The 22,020-nt window shown below is 50.9% G+C and overlaps 1 protein-coding gene across 2 annotated transcripts in view; it reads left to right on the forward strand.

Annotated features, from left to right (window-relative positions):
* ELL (elongation factor for RNA polymerase II) overlaps positions 1–22,020 on the forward strand; it is a 79,217-nt gene that overhangs the window by 37,089 nt on the left and 20,108 nt on the right. For both annotated transcript variants that reach the window (XM_025458078.3, XM_025458077.3), the window contains exons 2-5: positions 12,200–12,247; positions 18,683–18,804; positions 19,230–19,393; positions 21,717–21,991. In XM_025458078.3, coding sequence (XP_025313863.1) covers positions 12,200–12,247; positions 18,683–18,804; positions 19,230–19,393; positions 21,717–21,991 — 609 coding nt within the window. The remainder of the gene's footprint in view (positions 1–12,199; positions 12,248–18,682; positions 18,805–19,229; positions 19,394–21,716; positions 21,992–22,020) is intronic.

Below are 22,020 nucleotides of genomic sequence, written 5' to 3' on the forward strand. Positions count from 1 at the left end.
ATAACACAAGTTGTTGTGTTCGATTTGTTTTTGTTTTTTTTTTAATTTTTATTTATTATTTATTATAGTCACAGAGAGAGAGAGAGAGAGAGAGAGGCAGAGACATAGGCAGAGGGAGAAGCAGGCTCCATGCACCGGGAGCCCGACGTGGGATTCGATCCTGGGTCTCCAGGATCGCGCCCTGGGCCAAAGGCAGGCGCCAAACCGCTGCGCCACCCAGGGATCCCTGTTGTGTTCGATTTGGCTGCAGATTCTGTGCCGAGCCTGTGCCTAACAAGTCCTTGCAGCACCTGCTCTGGTCAGGGCTCAGATGCTGCCCACTCTTATCTGAGTGGAACATAGGCCATACCCTGCCCTGTGGGTTCTTCACTTCCTGTGACCCACTGTACCCTATGTTCTGATTCACTTGGTGTCCCATCTGTAGGGTCACTGCTTTAGGCACCCAGGGTTAGTCATGTTGACTGATACAGAGAGGAACACAGGGAACCCAGTGGTGTAATGGTCTTGGCCCTGTGTGGCCCTGGCCCAATTTATTGGATGTAATAGTGTGTAAGTCTTGAAGCAGTGAAAACTATAGTCAGGGTGAGGGGCAGGTGTGGTGGGAGGACAGTATCTGGCCCACCCCACCAGGGTCATGAGGCTAAGTCCAGATAGTGTCCAAGTGGTCAGCATCCAGGAAGCATACATGGCCATGATTCAGAGAGTGTATAGACATGGGAATCTGAGAGAGACACTTAACTGGGAACTAGTGGGGTGGAGATGGGAGGGCTGGACCTGGCCATTCCCTAGAGCTGCTTTTTCGGGAATGGGAGGGAGAATTGGCAAGAATGGCAATTTAGAAGATTTTCATAAAATAGAACTATTTTAAAAAAGAAAGTGGGTAGCTATAACACCATCAAGAGCAAGTTCCATAAAAGAAGAAATTGATAAGTGCTGCTTCATCGGAATTAATACCTTCTCTTTAAAGGACACTGTTATAAGAAAGAAAAAACAAGTCATGGACTGGGAGAAACTTCAAAACTCATGTGATAAAGCTCTTGTATCCAGAACATACGTAGAACTCTCAAAATGCAATACTAAGAAAATGACCCAGTTTTTAAAAATGTGTTACAGCTTTGTGTAGCTTCACCACAAAGATGCAAGAATGGCAAATTAGTCCATGAAAAATGCTCCACATCATTAGTCAATAGGGGAATGCAAATTAAAATCATCATGAGCTACCACTTCCCACCTATGAGAATGGCTAAAATAAAACAGCCGACAACCCAAATGCTGATGTGAATAGGGAGCAGCTGGATTTCCCTCGTTGCTGGTGGGAACACAAAATGGTGCAGCCCCAGGGATGCCTGGGTGGCTCAGCAGTTGAGTGTCTGCCTTCGGCTCAGGGTGTGATCCTGAGATCCAGGATCAAGTCCCACATCACGCTTCCTGTGGGGAGCCTGCTTCTCCCTCTGCCTGTGTCTCTGTCTCTCTGTGTGTCTCTCATGAATAAATAAATAAATCTTAAAAAAAAAAAAACCCACAAAAACAAAACAAAAAACCCAAAATGTTACAGCCCCTTTGGGAGACACTTTGGCAGCTTCTCATAAAGTCAAACGGATACTTACCAGAGGACCTCCCAATTGTTCTCTTGGGTGAACTGAAAACTCATGTCTGTACAAAATCCTGTATGTGAATGTTTATAGCAGCTTATTCATTGGTCCCCAGAACAAGAGATGAGCCTTGTGTCCTTCAGTCAGCAAATGGATGAACAAACTGGTATAATAGAGTAGGTTAACAATAGTAAAATGGAATGGACTTTGGAGACAGCAGCATGGATGAACCTCAAAGGCATTCCGCTAAGTATGTGTGGTCAGCTGGATAAGGATCTGATAAATGTCCGGGACTGAACCCCTAGAACTTGTGAATGTGACTTTAGATGGAAAAAAAGACTTTGTAGATGGGATTAAGTTAAGAATCTTTAGATGGGGAGATCATCCTGAATTATCTGAGTGGGCCTGAAATGTAATCACAAGTGACCTTATTAAGGAAGAAGCAGAAAGAGATCTGACAGAAGAGGAGAAGGTGATGTGACCATAGAGGCAGAGATTGGAGTGGTGTGGCCATATGCTGAGGGATGCCTGAGGATTCAAAAGGCTGGAGGAAGTAAGGAAGGCTCACACCCTAGAGCCCCTTGACGGAGTACAGCCATGCTGTACTCCGTGCTCATACCTGGATTTCAGCCGGGGAATACTGATTTTGGGCTTCTGGCCTCCAGGACTGTGAGAGAATACATTTCTCTTGTTTTCAGCCACCAAGTTTGTAGTGATTTGTTACAACAACCACAGGGAACTCTGTATGATTCCAGTTACGTGACCTGGAGGAAGCTCCCTGGTAGGGACAGAAAACAGATCGCTGATTGCCAGGGACTGGGAGTGGTGGAGGGTTGGAGGACAGGTGGGTACCGGGAAAATCAGTGGAAAGAAGGTGGCCCTTCTAGTCTGCCTTTATTTGCTGACCCAGGAAGAGCAGACAAGACACTGAGGGGTAGAGGTTGTCAGGGCCACAGTTAGGTGATTTGTCTTTTTTTTTTTTTTTTTTTTTTTTTTTAATCCTCAAACTTCCTGTGTACCTCCATGAATTTAGATGGAATATGTTCTGTGCTGGCCATCGTGTGGGTCCTGATTTCCACCTAGCCCTTGGCTACTTGGAATCTCTCTCTTTGCTTTTCTGTGTCCCTCCACGTAGTGATGAAAGTGTTGCTATTCTCCCTGGCTGTACTTGACGGAAATGGCCCCTCATGGTCATAGACGCTGTCTAAACTCTCCACAGCCTCGGCATCCTGCTCAGAATTTGCCAGGAAGTTGCAGGGAGGATTCCTTGAAAGGAGTTTCCCAATTGTTTGTGCTTTACTGGAAAGGAGGGGAACAGTTGCCAGGTCAGCAGCCAGGCCTTTTCTCAGGACTTAGCTTCCCCCTTTCCTAGCCACATTCTGCTCAGGAGAGGATTGATGGATTGATCATAGCCCCTAAGAAGTGCTGGTGCTCTTCACTTGTGCTTTGTCAAGACTTTTTTTTTTTTTTTTTTTTTTTTAAGATTTATTTATTTAATTCATGGAGACACAGAGAGAGAGGCAGAGATATAGGCAGAGGGAGAAGCAGGCTCCCCATAGGAGCCCAATGCAGGACTCAATCCTAGATCCAGGGATCACAACCTGAGCCGAAAGCAGCCACCCAACTGCTTAGCCACCGAGGTGTCTGGAGAGACTCTCTTTAAGGAGGAACAGACCCCCCCCCCAAAAAAAGGAGGAACAGACCCCTCCTTTTCGGTCCATTTTCCACAGGCAGTCTGTGGAAAGGAGGGCAGGCCGTGTAGGTTGCAGGGAGCATGTTTACCCACGCAGAATTGACACTGAGCCCCACGGGCTGGGAGGGGTGGTGTCCAGTGCTGCTTTTTCCACACAGGCCCAGTGGCAGACATTCTGTGGCTCTCTCCAGGTCAGGACAGTCCTCACTTGTCCTACCTCTTGCTGGCTCTGTCCCTTTTCCCCAGATGATGTGCAGACCCTGTGCTTGTCCCTCTCACTGGCCTTGCCCTGTGTCCATTCTGTGTGGTACATGTGTACTTTTATTTTAAACCTTTTATTTTTTAAAAAGATTTTATTTATTTATTCATCACACACACACACACACACACACACACACACACACACACACACACAGGCAGAGACACAGGCAGAAGGAGCAGCAGGCCCCATGCAGGGAGCCCGATGTGGGACTCGATCCAGGGTCCCCAGGATCATGCCCTGGGCTGAAGGTGGCCCTAAACCGCTGAGCCACCCAGGCTGCCCTATTTTAAACCTTTCACATGGAAATGTTAACATGTGGAGATGACAGAGATGAGAACCATGGGCCCTGTGCCATCACCCAGCCTTGCCCTTTGTGAGTGCCTGACCCTTCACATCTCAGCTCTTCCCAGTGCCGTCCCCCCCTTTTCTTTGTTTAGTCTTGCTGGAGCATTTTTTAAAAATATTTTATTTATTTACGAGACACACAGAGAGAGAGGCAGAGACATAGGCAGAGGGAAAAGCAGGCTCCATGCAGGGAGCCTGATGCGGGACTCGATCCCGGGACCCCAGGATCACGCCTTGGGCCAAAGGCAGATGCTCAACCGCTAAGCCACCCAGGTGTCCCTTGCTGGAGCATTTGTAAAACAATTCTAAGTATCTTCATTTCACTCTTGGCTTTTTCAGTGACCAAGTTGAATGGTAACAGGTATGGACTGTTTTTTTTTCAGATGATCTTTACACAGCTCTGTGAGAGCACCTGAGGCATAGCCCCTGGCACCCTTGTAAGGCTGTCTCCACTTGGGTCTCCACGTGGCTGGGTCCACATAGAGCCACACGTGATGTCCATGTCAAGTCTGGTAATTTATAGCACTCCATCCTTCTTCCTTTTGTGCCATCCATCTGTTGGAGAAATCAGGTCATTTGTCCCGTGGAATGTCCCACATTATGGCCCAGGTTCTGCTCTGTTAATTGCTTTACCCTTTGTTTTCCTCAGGGCAACAATTAGCTCAGGGCTTCTCTGCCTCGACACTGCTGGTATTGGGGGCTCGATCACTCTGGAGTGAGGCTATTGTAGGCACAGCATCCCAGGTCTCCATGTACCTGAGGCCAGCAGTGCCCTCTTCTCCAATGAAGTATATCTCTGTCCCATGGGGCTAGGATCACCCAGGTGACCCTGAGTGGAACTCAGTGCCTTACCCAGTGTGCTTCCTGAACCTGGAGGTGGATTTTGTAAGCTACATCCTATTGCTTTGCCTGGGAAATGCTCTGCTCCATGGGGCTACACAGGGATTCTGGCCATGGTGAAGTTCTAACTTGTCCTCTCCGGGACCTAGCATAAAGGGGTCTTGGGCAGCATTTGATGCCTCCTCCCACAGGGCTGCCTGTTCCCCAGCTCTACTTGCTCCCTGTGTCTTCCATCTTTATGGTACCTGCAGGGTGCTCTGTGGTGATACCTTCTCACTGCCCATCTCCACCAGTCCTCCTGACTCATTTGGGCTCTTGGCTAAAACACAGCACCAACAGTGACACTTGTCCCAATGAACTCCTGCCTTTTTTTTAAAGATTTTATTTATTCATGAGAGAGACAGAAAGAGAGGCAGAGACATAGGCAGAGGGAGAAGCAGGCTCCCTATGGGGAGCCTAATGTGGCACTTGATACCAGGACCCCAGGATCACACCCTGAGCCGAAGACAGACACTCAACCACTGAGCCACCCAGGTGTCCCTGAACTACTGGTTTCAAACCCCGCACATGCCCAGTAGGAGATGGTGTTCTGCTACACAGAGTCCTGATAAGGCCAGTGGGAGGGGTGGCTCTTGAGGACCCCATACCACTGTCCATGCCTGTTATAGTCATTGCTGTCACTGGGCTGCTCAGCCCCTGGGTAGGATGTGACTTGTGAGCCTGTGGTGGGAGTAAGGGGGTCTGCAGAGACTAGAGGCATTATGTGTAAGCCAGCCTGAAGCATAAGTACTGAGCATGATGACGCATGCAGACAGGTGGTACCTTGTTCCAGAGACTGTTATAGGAAGTTACATTACCTGGTGACTCACTAATCACAGTCTGGGGGAATAACCCAAAAGCTGCCAAGGCAACAGGGAAATGGACAGCACTCCGGCTAGTCTGATGGACCCTTCTGGCCTGGGCATGTTTGCCACCTTTTGCTTTCTGTCCTGCTGAGAAAGCGAGGTAACAGGGTGACAAGGCTCCCCTAACAAATGGTATGTCCCTGGTCCCATAAGCTGTTGCCCCTGCAGGGAACAGCCAGCCAGAAGGCAGTGATTGGATTGCCAGAGTGTTGCAGCTGCTGGGAGCCAGGCTAGGTGAGTCCAGAGGGTAACCACTGGTCCTGCTGTGAAGGCATCTCTGGCAAGGGCTCTGGCTGCTTGCTCCACAGACACAGTTGGTGCCACACTGTGGGGGGTGGGGGTAGTCCACAAGCCCAGGGGAAGCCTTGCCCCCACTACACTGCCGCTGACTTCCATTTGCACCATGCCTTCTCACCTACTGCCACTGTCTCACTGCTCTTCTGCTGCTCAGCATCTCTGCACTGGCCTCCTCCTGCCTTGGTTCACATCTGTTCTCTTGCCGTGTGCAATAAACCCCTCACTTGATCCTTCTATGTGCAGTCATGGGCACGTGGTGGGGTAGCCAGTTGTCCTGCCCTGCGTGCCATGCTCTGTGAGGCATGGCTTGGGAGCCGAGGGACTCAGGAAGTGCCCCTTGAATACATAAAGGGGAAAGTTGGTCAAACCACGCTAGAGGTGCATGTCTAGCCTGTTCAGGAGGCAAATGTGTAGAGTCTGGCTACTGCACTCTCCCAGGGCCATGGCTCAGGGAGGTCAGGGTTAGCTTGGTACTGGGAGAGCACAGCTCTCACATTAACCTTGTGCCTCGGGTCATAATGGTGTCAGGGCCCTGGGATAATTTGCTTCTATCTCCCCAATCCCGCTCCACCCAGTCCTTGTGCCTCATTGCTACCCTTAGAAAGGCTGCACTTCCAATCCTGTGCTTCGTCACTGTTATTTATGCCTTGAATAGTCAGTGATCTATAGAAATGTAACAATGAGAAAAAGTCTCTTGTGTTCATCTACATATTCCCCGTGACCCAGTGTTCTTGACCCTGTGTGCAGATCCACATGTCCATCTGGTATCACTCTCCCTCCTCTTGAAGGACTTCCAGAACCTTCCCTACAGTGCAGATCTACTGCAAAGATTATCTCCGCCTTTGTCTGCCTAAACAAGCTTTTGTTTCACCTTCTCTTTTCACTGGATAAGTTTGGCATTCATTGTTCTTCTCTCAGTATTTTACAGACCTTCCATGGTCTCCAGGCTTTTTTCTGATACTTAGCTTTGGGAGTCTCCTCTTTGCTCCTTGGTTCATAGCATGTCAGTCTGTGGTCATACTGATTTGCCTGTGGTGTGCTGTGACATGGTTCTTTGTTTTCCTGCTGGCATTTCTTAGATCTGTGGAATTACTGTGTTCCTCACATTTGGGCCATTATTTCCTCAGATACCATGCTCTTGGGATTCCAGTTATGCATATGTTGGAACTCTTGGTACCATCGTCCCACAGTTCACCAAGGCTGTATTCATTTTCCTGTAGACGTCTTTTCTTTTCTTGTCTTTTCTTTCTTTTTTTTTTTTTTTCTTTTTTTGTAGACTCTTTTCTGTGTGTGATTCATTTTGGATAGTTTCTGGTAGTTTGTCATCAGGTTCATCACCTTTTCTTCCACATTGTCCCATATTTATCCCACCTCGAGAGTTTTCCTTTCCAGATATTGCATTTCTCAGCTCCAGAAATTCCATGTGGCTCTTTCCTCCTACCTCATATTTCTCTTCTCACCAGTTCAAGTTTCTTTTAAGCCCTTGAACATTTTTCATATGTAATAGTTGCTCTAATGTGAGGCCCTTGTCTGTCAGTTACGTTGTCTCTGTCCTTCGTGAGTCTGTTTTCGTTGGCTGAATTTTCTTCTGGGTTGGGGGGGTCACACTGTCCTATAGCTTCACATTGTCTGGGGGTTTCTGGTTTTGGATACCAAGTGTTGTGAATTCCATGCGGTTGTGTGGTGGATTTTGTTATCTTTCTTGAAGTGTGTCAGTTCTGCTGCTGGCTGCTGGCAGGCAGTTTGGTGAGTGGTGGATCACCTGATCCTGTGGAAGCTTGTTTCTGAGATTTTTTTTTAGTAAAGGGAACTGAGAGAAGCCTTTACTTGAGGGCTAGTTTAGCTCCACTGCTGAGTGGGGTACAATGAGGACTCCCTTGGACTGGCCATATATGGCATCTCTCAGGCCACATCCTCTGTCTTGGGGCCCTGGGTCAAGGAGTGCCCCCGAGCCTTCAAGGGGAGCAGTTTAGTCCGCTTTGAGGACTCCAGGAGAGTCTTCTGCACTGCCCCCTACTCCAGGGGCCTCTACCCACACATCCAGCCCCTTCTGCCTCCCCAGCCCGTGATCTGGAAAGTTTCTTGAGGCAGTAAGCTGAGTGGTCAGAGGCTGCCACAGGGGCCCATGGCATTTGGGATTCCCCTTAGCCTGCCTGCCCCACCCTGAACCTAACCTCCTGGACTCGGGAAAGGTAAGAATTGGTGAATTATTCAGCTAGCTTTATTCCAGTTGGTTCCTGGAGGTGACAACCTTGATGCATTTTGAGTCATTCAAATTTACTTTACAGTAAATAGCTGAGAACTTATGTTTAGAAAAATAAAAACCTCACTTTGGTCTAAAAACAGATTTCCATTGCAAGTAGCACCCCCGCCCCCAACAAAACAGTGTGTGCCAAAGACCACTCTAGTGGATACTGGAGATACACAAGTGGTTTCAGTACATTTTAGAACCCTTCAGAAATTTCTCTTAAACCTTCTTATAATGATTTTAATTCTGTATTCTTCATTAAAATGTTGCTGGGTCTCTGACCTGGGAATTTGTGGCAGGTGGGATGGTCACATGCCATTGTGCAGGACACTCTACATCAGATTCCTGTAGCCCTTGGAGAGGTGACCCAGCTGGCACCCATGGTCCCTCCTAGAAATCTTAAAGGGGTGTAGGGGCACAGTGGTGAGCAGGTGCCCAGTGTCGAAAAGTCTGCACAAAAGGTCAAGGAAGCCTGCCCTGGGGTGGAGGAGCTGATGGGCAAGAGCCACAGTTGACTTATGCAGCCTCAGTAACACAGATTACCAGGGTTAGGTTCTGCTGGGCCTGTGAATGTGGCAATGACCATGACTGGCTGTCCACTGTTGGGTGGCGTGGCCTGAATGTCATTAGAACACACCTTGTTGTCCAGTGAGTCTGAGGGCGCTGAGGGCTGCTATTCTCTTTGTTCTGATGTCTTACCAAGTGGGGCCCCTTGCCCTCTGCTGCCTGCACAGAGCTGGCAGTACTTAGATGGGTCTGGTCCTGGTGTCTGTTTTTGTTAGTGGCTATAGACAGGGGTCTTGTGGGGAATCACCCAAGTATGTATGTGATAGAAGTGAATTGCTCTGCTGAGGGCAGAGGTTCTCCTGCTGGAGGGAGGACACACCAGGAAAACTTGTATAGCCAGGAGCCTGGTTTTGTGATTATAGCCAGGCCATATGGGAACATGCATTTGTCATTGTTGAGAAAGCCTGGGTTTTTAGGCTTCTCTGCCAAATGCTCTAATGGGTAAAGTCCACTGCCCTTGGAAAGTGGGTGACCGCAGGAAAGGAATCTTCTAGGTAACTTGCTTGACAGCTACCAAGCTAGTTAAATGCTTCACAAAATGGCCTACGGGGAGCATGTGGTCCAGGGGAGGTTGGCCCACTATGCCAGCTGGTGTGGGCGCTGGTGGTTGTCATCCAGGCACTATTGTGGCTGCCCTGGTGGTGTTCCTTCTGGGGAAATGCACCCTTTCTGGTTCCTCCCCATTATTACTCTAAATCCAGACTTGCATTGTCACCATTGTCATCACCCCTGCCCCCAGCCTTGGAACACACAGGCCTTGCACTGTTGATAGTAGAAGCACATAGTGCTAGAGTTAGCCCCAGGCTGGCTCCTAGGTGGGGGTCTGAGCTAACAGACCTGGAGGTGCAAGAAGCAAGCCCAGGTGCCCTCTGCCACTGTGGCATCCCATGTCTCTACTCTGGGCTTTGTACCTGCTATTCCCTCTGCCAGGAGCAGCCTGCCTGCCTGCCTTTAATGATCAGGTGAGGTCAGTAGAGAGTTCATAGGACTGCATTGCCTTTGCCGTGGTGTTCCTGTGTCTTTTGCTGTTTCGTTCCATCTACTCTATATCCTGTGCTGAAAATGTTTAACAGACTGGAATATCTCCCCTGGGTGTTCAGGAATCTTCTGTGTTCAGATGATATTGGTAAAAGCCAGGAGTCTTCAGAGAAAGGCCCTCTGTGAACTTGAGAGTATGTCACAGCTGTCATGGAGGTGTGTTGATGGCCCATAGAACTTACTGTTTTAGGTGTAGAGTCTGTGAATGTTAATACAGTGCCCTAGAAGCTACCTGCAGCCACTGCCCACTCCCATCCACAGCCTAAGCACTCACTGATCTGCTTTCTGTCTCTTTACTTTTGCATTTTCTGAAAATTTATATGAACAGAATCATACAATGCAGGATGTCCTATGTTGAGGTGCTTTTAGCCAGTGGCTTTGAGATTTGTCCCATGTTGTGTCCATCAGGAATTTGTTCCTTTTTATTTCTGAGTAATATTCTGTTGTTACTTTGTCCACCAATTAATGGACGTTTGAGTTGTTGCAGCCTTTTGGATACTAAGAGTAATTCTGCTGTGCACGTTTTACGTAAGTTTTTGTGTAGACCCATATTTTCAATTCTCTTGGGTCTGTCCCTTGGAGTGGAAATGCTGGGTCATGTGGTAAATTGTGTTTAACCTTTTTAGAAACTACCAGATTGTTTTCCACAGTGGCTCTGCCGTGTGCGCTCCCACCAATGTGTTGGGTGTTGTCCTTTTTGTTTTAGCCGTCCTGATAGATGCATATTATCACCCCGGGAAATCTGCCCTTCGCTGATGATGAATAGTGGCTTTTCATACACTCATTTGCCACCTTGCAGGTTTTCTTTTCAGTCTCTGTCTTTAACCCAATCCCAAGCAAAATCTGCTTAAATGTTGTGTCTCCAAGGACCCAGCCAGGCCAAGGACCCCATAGGTGCCACGTTTATCATTCTGTGAATGTCCGTGAAGCCTGGGGGGTGGCGGTGGATGCTGTCTGGTTGTGGCTTATAGGATGGGTCAGCTGGTCCTGAGTCTGCTTTGGGGAAAGTCTGGCCCCTGTCTCTGAAGCACAGCAACCCTTGTGCCGGCAGAGGCTGGTTTCTGGTCCTGGAGGAGGACAGGGGGCTGGAGGATGCCCCATGTCCAATGGCCTGGCAGTGAGAGGTGATGTGCTTTGGAAGTGTAGGGTGGTTTCTAGGGCATCAGATCTTATGGGGTAAGTGCTAGTGCTAGGTGTAATCTCTCAGGATGTTTGGAAATTCTGTTGCCCCAAGTTCACTGACAAACTGCTCCAGATGACAGAGTCCTTGAGATTTTTGGCAAAAGAGAGGGCTCCTGGTAAACAAAGTGTATGTGTAGTGGGGGGAGAATTCATGCGTGGCTTGTGTGGTCCCAGCTGGCTGAGCCATGTCTGCCTCATACAGCCACAGCCCTCATCTGAGCGACTAATGGACTCATGCACACCATGAGGCCAACCTGCCGGTTGGCTGATTCTTCTCATAAGTCTAGAGAGCTGCTTCACCCATGCAGGGCCTATGGTGGACCTGACGGTCTGGGTGGAGAGCAGACAGGTAGTCACTCCAGATACCTGGTGTCTGGGATGTGGGGAGCCAGCGAGAGGGCCTCTTCTCACTGCAGATGGGTCTGAAGTACAGGCCTGAGAACAGGCTCTGAGGGAGGTAGGAGAGCCAGACCCTGGCTGCCATCTGGAGGAGGCTGGGGAGGACAGTGGGCACAGAAGCGAGGCAGGTTTGGGGGCTGAGGGAGGAGGTTGTGGTGACAAACTAGGACCATGCTGGGGGGTGATATGTGCTGTACAGAAGATGGGTGCTCAGGGCCCAAGATGGGTGAGAAGAAGAGGTGCGACCCTCCATCTGGATTCATGTTCTTTCTAAAATTCTGACAGAAGGCTGATCTCTGAATAGCTGAAGCTTAAAGTATTTTGAGTTTTTAAGTATATTTTTTCTTGTGACATTTGGAAATTGCGCCACCCCAAGCTCAGTGACAAACTGCTCTGAAACTGTGACGAGGGAGCTGAGCAGGCCTTGGGCCCTGTCCTGGCAGGGTGTTTGGTGGGGGCTGGGGGGTGGGGATCACCTCATCAGCCTGCCTTCTGGCCAACAGCACTCATTCATTGCAATTCCCTTCTGAGGGGGTGTCTCCAAAGCAGGGCGGTCTGGGCTGATACTGGTTTGGGGAGAACAGTGAGGGGCTGTCATCTCCTGTGTCTCCACTCTTAACTCTTTTATACCTGGCCTCCATGCCGTCGAGGAACTCCTACTGATCCTTCAAAATCTTGTTCCAGTGACCTTTCCTGTAATTTTCAGATGTATGTGTGTTTTCTCTCGCCTCTCCTAAAAACACTCTTACCTTACTCTTTCTATAACTGGGAAGTGAGTGTTTGGATTTCGAGATATCTTTATTGACGTTTTCCCATTTTGCTTTTTTGCAGGAGTCTGTTTCACTGAGACCATCAATACGATTTCAAGGAAGTCAAGGGGTGAGTCTTTTTTGTCTTAATCATATCTGGAATTGTGACCAGTATTCTCTCTGGCCTGTCATGGTATGCTGGGCACAGAAGCAGACTAGGGGCAGCATTTTGGTCCCATCCATCTCGGTGTCAGGCCAGGCACTGTGCGAAGCTAAGATCTGCTAGGTTGGTCCCATGGCCAAGGACCACATCAAGAGGCTCTCTGGGGGTAAATGCAACTTTTCTGTCCAGCAGAGCCTCCCTTCCTGTAGCCAATGCATAGCTGACTCTCAGGCCCCCAAATCTCTGTTCTGATCTAATCTCTGTGCTAATTCTAAACTGAAGTGTCCCAGCGGCCAGGCAGGCCTAGAGCTATGGCCTCCCCTGGAGGTGGTTTGTTGGTGGACCTGGGACCATGGATGTTTGATTTTGGTACTGGACTGCTGGATGGGGGGAGGGGCTTGTTATAGAAGCTCACCACTCCATGTTTTCTGAAACATCTTTATTTCATTCTAAATGATCATCTTCCAGAAAAATTAGAGAATAAGAAAAAGGAAAAGTCCACAATCCTTGCCCCCCAAGGCTTAGGACCTCCCACCGCCCCCATATCCCTCATCCACCAAACATGCCTTGGAACGCTTCAGTTTTTTTTTTTCTGGTCTTTATATTGCAAATTTTTTTTTTTTTAATCTGAAATGTTGCCACAAGTGGCTGAGTCAGTTTCCACCTGACAGCTGGGCGTCTGCCTCCTTATGGAGGAGGTCTGTGGGTTTCACCTCTGCCAGGGTGCTCCAGAGAGACAGCCTCTAGAGGATCCATGTGTCTTTGTGTGTGCAAATGCAAAGATACCAAGAGATACATTGCAGTGCATTGGCTCACGGAGTTGTGGGGCTGATGAGGCTGAAGCCCATCCAGGGGCAGGCAGGAATGGGCACTGTGGTCCATAGGCGAGGTTCCTTTTTCCTCAGGGAAACTGAAGTTTCCCTCCTAAGGCCTTCAGCTGATTGGATGAGGCCTACTCAGACCATTAAGGATCATTTTCTTAAAGTCAGCTGATCATGGATGTCACCACATCTACAGAATACCTCCATCCAGATTAGCATTCGTGGCGTCACTTAGGGCTGTGGCCTGGCCAGGTGCACACATGAACTGAACTGACCATCATACCAAGACCTGTCAAGGTCAGCAAGATCCCCTGAAAAGCCCCAGACTCCCTGCTCCCCCGGTGCCTCCTCTGGGACATCTGCACCTCTGTCAGGCTCCTGCTGAGTCTTGTGGTAATCTTCTCTTTATCTTCCTTGGGACATTTCCCCAGGGACAGAGGTCAGTGTTGAAGGCAGGGCTCCCTGGGCTTGCTGCCAGACTGGCCTCATGGCGCCCTCTGGTGGCCAGTGGTCGTGCTGTGCCCTCAGTGGTCAGGGAAAGATGAGGAAGTGGATCTATGCAAAGGGCCACTGAGATCAGTGGCTTATCTAGTGAGCAGCATTTTCTGGTCATGAAGACACCACCTGGCCACTCACAGGAGCCACAGAAGCACCACAGAGTTCTCCCGGACCCTGCCTTGTATTGCCCAAATTTCTGTGCAAAGCCTGAGAGCCACATCCATTCAATTAAGGATCCTACTACCTTCAATTTAGAATCATGCTTTATCTGCCTTTTTTTGCTTCCTGGATTTTCTCATGCATAACAGAAGAACCTAAAGGTTCTGAGGGTACTGAGGCCCTGTGCCAGAGTTCTGGCCAGGCAAGTCAGACCATGATTCTCCATAGGAGGCTATTCCCTGTGTAAGCCCGTGTGAGGGTTAGAGGGTGCCAGGTTGCAAGGAGGGGTGCTATTCTTTCTCTGCTTGCTGTGAAGAGTCAGGCACTAGATCTACCCTCTTTGTCCTTTGGACCTTGTTCTTCTCTTCCTGGGCTTTGATGGGATGCATCCCCTCATCCCTGCCAGTTGTGAGGAGTGTGGCCTGGCTCTACGCACATAGCAGACACTCTCTTTGCCAGGCTGCATCTGCATAGTCAGCCTGATGCCAGAGGAGGCAGGACACCTGGGCTCTCCCCTCCTCCTTCTCCCAGGTACTCAGCTGCTTGTGCATAGCTGAGGTTGGAGGTGGAGCTGGTGAGGTAGGCTGGACAGAGAAGGAGTAGAAGGTCAGTGGGGGTGGGGCTGGGCAGGCTCTTTCAGTGTTCATGGTGCATGGGCTGATTCCACATTTGGCTCTTTGTAGGCTGACAGGAACTCTCTTTCCCAGAGGCCCATGAAGCTGACAGACTGAGACCCCATCTGCCAGCTCCTTAGCTTGGGGACCTTGGCCAGTTCTTTTCACCATCCCTCAGCCTCCTTGCCCAGGGGATGGGCTCTCTGCCTCAAGGGTCGTGTGTGTGTGTGTGTGTGTGTGTGTGTGTGTGTGTGTGTTAATGAGGCCTTAGGAGAACCATTGTCTGTCTTGTGGCCCAGAATGAGCTCACTCAGCTCCTTGTACACATTCCCCCTTGGTGTGCACAGCCAGCACAGGGCTTCAGCATTGAGCACCGCCAGGGGTGGGAGTCTGATCTGGCCTGGCCACCTCCCTGCCTGTGCTTGCAAGCACCATGAGAGCCAGGCCTGCCCAAGGAGGTTGTGGCATGCATCTGGGCCATGGTATTAGCGGGTTCCTTGGAGTGACTAACGGCATGTGCCAAGTTGTCCTGTGAACCATGTTGGGCCTCTAGGGTGCCATGTGCCAGAGCTAGATGTTCATCTTTGTTTCATTTGCTGTGTACATGTTTGTTTGCATTCTCTGCCTTCTCTCAGATACTGAGCTGGCTGAGACCTGGGCCTCTCTGCTGTCCACAGGTCACTTCTAAGTTGTTAACCTCTGACAGCTGGCGAAAAGCCTCTGCAGGGAAAGAGAAACCCCCACCTGGCCAGCCCCACCCTGAAACTCTTCAGTTGATGAAAAAAGAGAAGTAGGGTCAGTATCCAGGGCTGCTTAGGGTCTTCACATTTCCCTGTGCTGCAACAGGAGCCTGCACTACAATTTCTAGAATGAGGTTTGGCAGGTCTGGTCAGAGATGTTTGACCAGTTTCTGTGTGTCTAAGAGTCATCTCTTCGGGAGCAGTTAGGGACATAAATAAGATTGAGCCACTAGGGTGCTTGTAGCTGCGTTGTTTGTAACAGGGACAATTTGGAAACAGTCTAGAAAATTTTTGAAGTGGGGGTTTCAGAAATTGGGAGCCATTTCCAGGAGGAGGCGGGTGTGTCCTCCTTCTACTGAGCTTCCTGGGTGAGTGAAAGCATGAAAGTGGCTCTTGAAATGCAAGCAGAGCTTAGAATGCACCCTTGGGTTGGTATTGAGGGAGTGCCCCTGGGTGGAAGAGGAGGCTTTGCTCTTGGAAGTCAAGTTCAGCAATAGTAGTTCTCATTACCCAGAATATGTTTATTCTTAGGCTTCCTTGAGAAGTGAAAATAGCTAAGGAAATGTATGGCCTGGAAGTTCCTCTGACCAGAGAGAAGACTCTGGGCATTTGGTGTTTGGGTTCCTGTGTATGCCGGTTTACCTCATGCTTACCTGAATAGAATATCAAGTGCTTCCTCTCCCCACCCCCAGTTTTTTCCCCCAGGACTTGCTTTGTCTTTTCACAGCCCCCACCTGCACCTACACTGTACAGGAGGCCCTGCAGATGGGTGGGGGGAGGAGGCAGGCTCTGCTTGGGACAGATTTCAAAGGGAGGGGCTCTAGCCAGGGACCTGTGTCCCATCACAGGCCTCAGAGGCAGTCAGGGCAACCCAGGAAGGACAAAACTGTTTGGTGCTTCAGGTCTATGCACACAGACACTAATTAGGTTTATAGTGACGTAACCTGGAGTCAGGGCTGACATCAGACACACCCAAATCTACGTGCTTAGGCCAGCTGAGGACCACATGGTGGCCCCCATGAGGCAGCTGAGACTTGGTCCAGAAGGTACATGTTCTGGCCAAGTAGGGCCGAGTTTCGGGCCACATCCTGGAGCATGTTCCAGGCTCTTCGCTGACACACAGAAAGCCATGCATTCCTGGGCTATTCATCCCCATCTGGCTAATTTCCCTGCCTGGTTCCTAGTGACTGGTAACCAATAACAAGCGTTGTTAAGGAGCAGCAGAGCAGCCTGTTAACTAGAGGATTCTACAGGCCATGGTAGTGCTGGGGAGGAGCTGGGACCAAGAGAATGGGTCACAGCAGGCTCCTGGAAAACCTCCCTTCTACCTCCCTTCCTCCCCGACTCAGGTGCCCCCCACTTTGTCCTGAAGGATACTAGAGACCTCTTCCTCTGTCACGAAGAGCATCCTGTTCCCCTATTAGTCAGTTTCAAGCCTTGGGTTCCCCCACCATCCTGTGGCTCCAGTAGCTACACAAGCCCACCTCTGGGCTCTGCACTGGAACTCCTACTTCCATAATGGATTTTGAAGGTGGACAGACACACCTGTGTGGAAAAGGTGTAGATGGGGTCAAGGGGTCACAGTGAAGAGCCCTCCCATAGCCCCCGCCCAGAGGCAAGCAAAATCACTTTGGGGCTCAGGCCTCAACTCCTTTCCTCTTCTCAGAGGTGACAGCCCAGTGAGCATCATTGTCCTTGAGGCAGCCACTGTCCTGAGCAGACTGAGGTGGAAAATGCTGCCTGGGGAGGCCACATCTCCACAAGAGTCAAGATGGGATGAGGGAGAGGGTCAGGGATAGGGTGGAAAAAGAGCCCCTCACGGCAGCAGGTGTCAGACTCCACTGGCAGCTGCTTTTGGTTTGCTGACTTTGTGGCACACAAGCTTCCTGCTGCATTCTGGGCAACTGCGTCAGTGTGTTTCTGGCTTTGGGTACGTCTCCTGCAGTGACCCTTAGCAGCCTGGGCCTTGGCATCTTGTGCAGCGTGTTTCCAGCTACTTCTATGATGGGGAACGAAAGTCACATCCAAGAATGGTTGAGTGGACAGCACAGGTGGCCACAAGTGTTGGACAAGGAGGTGTCATGTGCGGGCAGGCCAGGGCTCAGCTGCCATATCTGGGAGCCACTCTGTGCCATGTTGGCTCTCGCTGTGCACATCCATGCCTCTCCTTGGGGTGGGGACTGACTGTATGCTGGGCGGGTCACTCAGTGTTGGGGGCCAGCTCTCAGCTGGGTACAAATGCAGGTTCCCTGTGGATCCACACACCCACCACCCTGAGGGGCAGGATAGGGAGGCCATGAAGCCTGGTCAAGAGAGCAGTGTCCCTCCATGTGGCCTGAGCCACTGTGTCCTCAGTCTCAGGCCAAACTGCCCTAATTTACCTGTGACAGCTAAAGGGGTAGCTGTGACAGGGGTAGAACTCAGCTGGGACCATGTTCGATCCAGTGCTAATGAGAGGTGTTGGCGTCCTCACAACATTGGGGAGGATACAGTGCTTGGATATACAGAGGTGGTTTGGCAGCCCAGGGATGAGGCCTGAAGGTGGCCTGCCCATCCCCTTAACCTCCATTTACCACTTGTGTCCCCCTTCTGTGTCTGCCTAGCTGTGGTAAGCTCTTGCACTCAAAACCCAGGGATTACTGTATGAGGGGTCACCACTGGTGACAGAGGGTTCTAGAAGCCCATCCTGCACTCCAGATATGGCCCAGCCACGAGAACATTGTATCTTCCTACCAGCTTCCTCCATAGCCCCCAGGACTTCAGCCTAGGGAGGGTTGACCTGGAATCCTGCAGTGTCCTCTGGGGGCAAGGCTTTCCCACCTGCGCTGAGCCCTGCACTGTGGCTTGGAGCATTGCTGTCTATCTTGTCTGCCAGCCAGGCTCTCCATCCCTTCTGCAGAGGCACTGTCCAAAGTCAGGGTTACATTAACCAAGACATTCATCCTGTGTCACATGTAACTGTGTCATGGTTTGTTAGCAATGAGCCCCTCACCCCCCTCCTGCCTTGTTCTTGGCTGCTGGACAGTGAGTGGACATAGGTGGAGTCTGTATCCCACAGGGGAGCAAGTGTGTGATATCTCCTGATGCCCATCTTTTTTTTTTTAATTTTATTTATTTTGAGTATTTTATTTATTTATTCATGAGAGACACAGAGTGAGAGGCAGAAACATAGGCAGAGGGAGAAGCAGGCTCCCCATAGGGAGCCTGATGTGGGACCTGATCCAGCACCCCAGGATCATGCCCTGAGCCAAAGGCAGACGCTCAACCACTGAGCCACCCAGGTGTCCCTCCTGATGCCCATCTTGTCTGATTTCATCTTCATGCATGTCCCAGGCCAGATCTGCCCCATTTGCTGGGTAGGACACTGGGTCTTGGCCTAGATCAATGTGGGGTCCCTGTTTCCAGGTGTGTGTTCGGTGTTCTATGCTCCTCAAGCCTAGGTACCATCACTGCTTAGAAAGTGCTTGCACATTCTCATTGTGTCAAGCTGTGGGGATGGTCTAGGGTCCAATGCGTGGGCCATCCCATGGTGTTGTGGACCTCTCAGTGATGTCTCCACTCTCCATGCAGCACATCTCCATCCCCCAGCCTGACTGCCCCACAGAGGCACGGACTTTCTCCTTCTACCTCTCCAACATTGGCCGTGACAGCCCCCAGGGCAGCTTCGACTGCATCCAGCAATATGTCTCCAGGTGAGGCCCCACCCGGGCCAGTGCCCCCTTCTATTTCTTCTTCTTTTTTTAAAATTTATTTATTTAAGTAATCTCTACACCCAGCATAGGCCTTGCTCATGACCATGAGATCAAGAGCCGTATGCTGTACCAACTGAGCCAGCTGGGCCACCCCAGTGTCCCCTTCTTTTACACAAGCCTTGCTGCTGCTTTCAACATGTCCATGGCACAGGTGCAGGTCCTGGCCTGCTGCCTCTGCCCAGGGGCCTGGGTTCCCTTGTTTCTTCCAGGTCAAGATGTGCCGTGTGGAAACCAAGCTGCTCAAGTTAGCACTGACCCCATTTCCCAGCTGGGGATAGTGGGGTGGGGGGAGGGCATGAGCTCCTAGACCGTCTCTCCTTGTCATCCCAGGAGTTCACCTTGGCTCCTGGCCCCTTATCTTGCAGCCATGGGGATGTTCACCTGGACTGCCTGGGCAGCATCCAGGACAAAATCACGGTGTGTGCCACTGACGACTCCTATCAGAAAGCACGGCAGAGCATGGCACAGGCTGAGGAGGAGACACGGAGCCGTGGTGCCATCGTCATCAAGGCTGGAGGCCGCTACCTAGGTGAGGATGAGGCCTGGGACTCCTCCTATGGGGGGCTCATGACTGTTGGGCAGCTGTGGTGGGGAGCAGGAAGGACTTAGGGCCTGTCCCGGCCAAGAGCTGGAATGGTGGGTTGATAGGTGCGGCCCCTAGCTGGGTGAGCCAGATGGTATGTCAGGTCAGAAAGGAAGGTCCTGTTGCACTGGCTGAGTTGGCTAGGGGCTGTGGCATCTGTTAATTCTCCAGTCTGAATAAGAGCCCCATGAACCCTAGGAATTCCAAATCCATGAGACCCTCTCTTAGGATCTGGCCTCAGGAATCTCTACCCATCAGGGAGATAGACACATTTCTCCACAGCAGGGCTTCAGTCTGTCCTCCTCCAGCCGCCACCCCTGCCCTCACCTGCCTGGTCGACTCTTCCCCGAGACCAACATGGTCAGTGGCAAGATGCAGATGGTGATATGTACTCTATGGCAAGTGCCCTGCTGCTGGGTTGGGGCCAGTGAGGGGCCATAGGGTTGCAACTGGGAAGGAAATGTGTTGACTCCCTGCTGGATGAGAAGGCTCTGGCAGCTAATCATCTGCTTGGAAACAATTTTGGTGAAGTTGAGACACCAACAACATGAAAAGTGTTTACTTGTAGGAAGCTCCGTTCCTGCTTTAGTCCTCCCAGCACCTAGGCCCAGATAATTTCAAGAGTCATCAGGATTCAAGGCCAGGAGGAAGGGTGTGACCGGGTATTAGGTGTGAGAGAGGCACAAAATGGCATACAGCAAACCAGGACCTTGATGACATTGGGTCCTTTTTTCTTGTTTAAGAAAAGGTGGGAGGATTTCAAAGCGCCACGCCGCCCCCCCCCCCCCTTCCGCCAGCCAGGAGTATGTGACTTCACTGGCTTGGCAGTGGGCTTGGCTCTGAACGAAACTGAGACGTCATTGCAGGAGTCCATTTGCCAGTAAATACTGTGTCCCAGTGGACGTGGCTGTGCATGCTGAGGGAGCCTGTGCTCTGGGCTGTGAGCTGTTGCTGGGGATGGAGCCACCCGAGCAGCAGCCAGAATCCAAAAATGCTTCCCTTGTTCTCACCTCAAGGTGCAAGTGTGGACATGCATATATATATCTTAGTAAATTTCTGGTCCTTTGGCCAAAAATTTGGTCAAAAATGTGGTTTCTTATACTACTTTGGGTACAGCAAGAGTGTTGCAGGGGTTTTGGTTCTGGTGGAAGCCCTTGTGCCCTGGCCTGTGAAGCCACAAATGAGCATATCCCACTGTGTCAGGCCTCTCCTCGACCTTGCATTAGCCATCAGCTTGGTCTTCTGGAGACAAAGTCTGATCCTGAGGATTCTGACAGCACTTCTTCCTGTGTTAATTTGACAAGTGAGATTTAAGGGACAAGAGAAAAACAAAAAAACAAGTCCTCACGGAGAGCTTTCTGGCCCAAGGACGGGAGGCATGCACTGACCTCACTTGGCCGTGCATGTTTCCTCAGTGGCAGTGGTGCTGTCCAGGGTGGAGTAACAGTTTCCGAGTGGAGGCCCCTCCCTCCAGAGCAGTGCTGGAGTCTGTTTGCTCCAGGCTGCTGCCCCTGGGACTCTGAGCCATGTCTGCTCGAGAAGCATTTGACGGGGCTGGAGCTGGGAGCTGCTCATACCTGGGGTCTCCAAGAAGCTGCCCAAGTGGTCCGATACTTTTGTTCACTCATCCTTTTTCATAAAAGAGAATGGGGGATCCTGGGGGAGACAGCACAATGCTGTGATATGTAGGCTCTGGGGGCACCTGCCTCTCGCCATTCAGGAACCCCACTCTTTTTACTATCAGCCCCTTTTCCTGGTGTGGTTGGGCTGCCCATGATGAAGTCTTGAAGTCTGTGAAGGCTCTGAACACACTTCTGTTTCCTATAGTTCCTCCTTCTGACACTAGAGGCCCCACAAACGCCTGATGAACTGTGTATGGTCAGCAGATGGTGCTCTCACTTTTTTTTTTTAAGATTTTATTTATTCATAGAGACGGAGAGAGAGGGGCAGAGACACAGTCAGAGGGAGAAGCAGGCTCCATGCAGGGAGCCTGACGTGGGACTCAATCCCAGGTCTCCAGGATCACACCCCAGGCTGCAGGCAGCGCTAAACCACTGTGCCACCGGGGCTGCCCTGGTGCTCTCACTTGTCCTGGGTCCCCACCGAGCAGGCCAAGCTGGACAGGGCTTGAACTGCCTTCCCTGGGGCTGTCGGCCTTCAGTGGGCATCCATGCACTTGCTCAGAACCTGGCATCAGCCCTAGGCAGAAAGACACAGAGGCCACCCCCTCACCCCCCTCAAAACCCTAATGCCTTGGCTCTTGTTGCAGGTAAGAAGGTTCAGTTTCGGAAACCAGCCCCGGGGGCTACAGATGCTGTGCCTTCCCGGAAGCGGGCAACCCCCATCAACCTGGCGAGTGCCATCAAGAAGAACAGTGTTGGTGGCATTAGCGGGGGCAGCGGGGTGTCTCAGAGGCCTTTCCGTGACCGGGTGCTGCACCTCCTGGCGCTGAGGCCCTACCGGAAGGCCGAGCTCTTGCTTCGGTTACAGAAGGATGGCCTGGCCCAGGCAGACAAGGATGCGCTGGATGGCCTCCTCCAGCAGGTTCGTGCTTCTTGCCTGGGGCCAGGTTG

This window comes from Canis lupus, chromosome 20 (assembly GCF_003254725.2).
Source record: "Canis lupus dingo isolate Sandy chromosome 20, ASM325472v2, whole genome shotgun sequence".
NCBI lineage: Eukaryota > Metazoa > Chordata > Mammalia > Carnivora > Canidae > Canis > Canis lupus.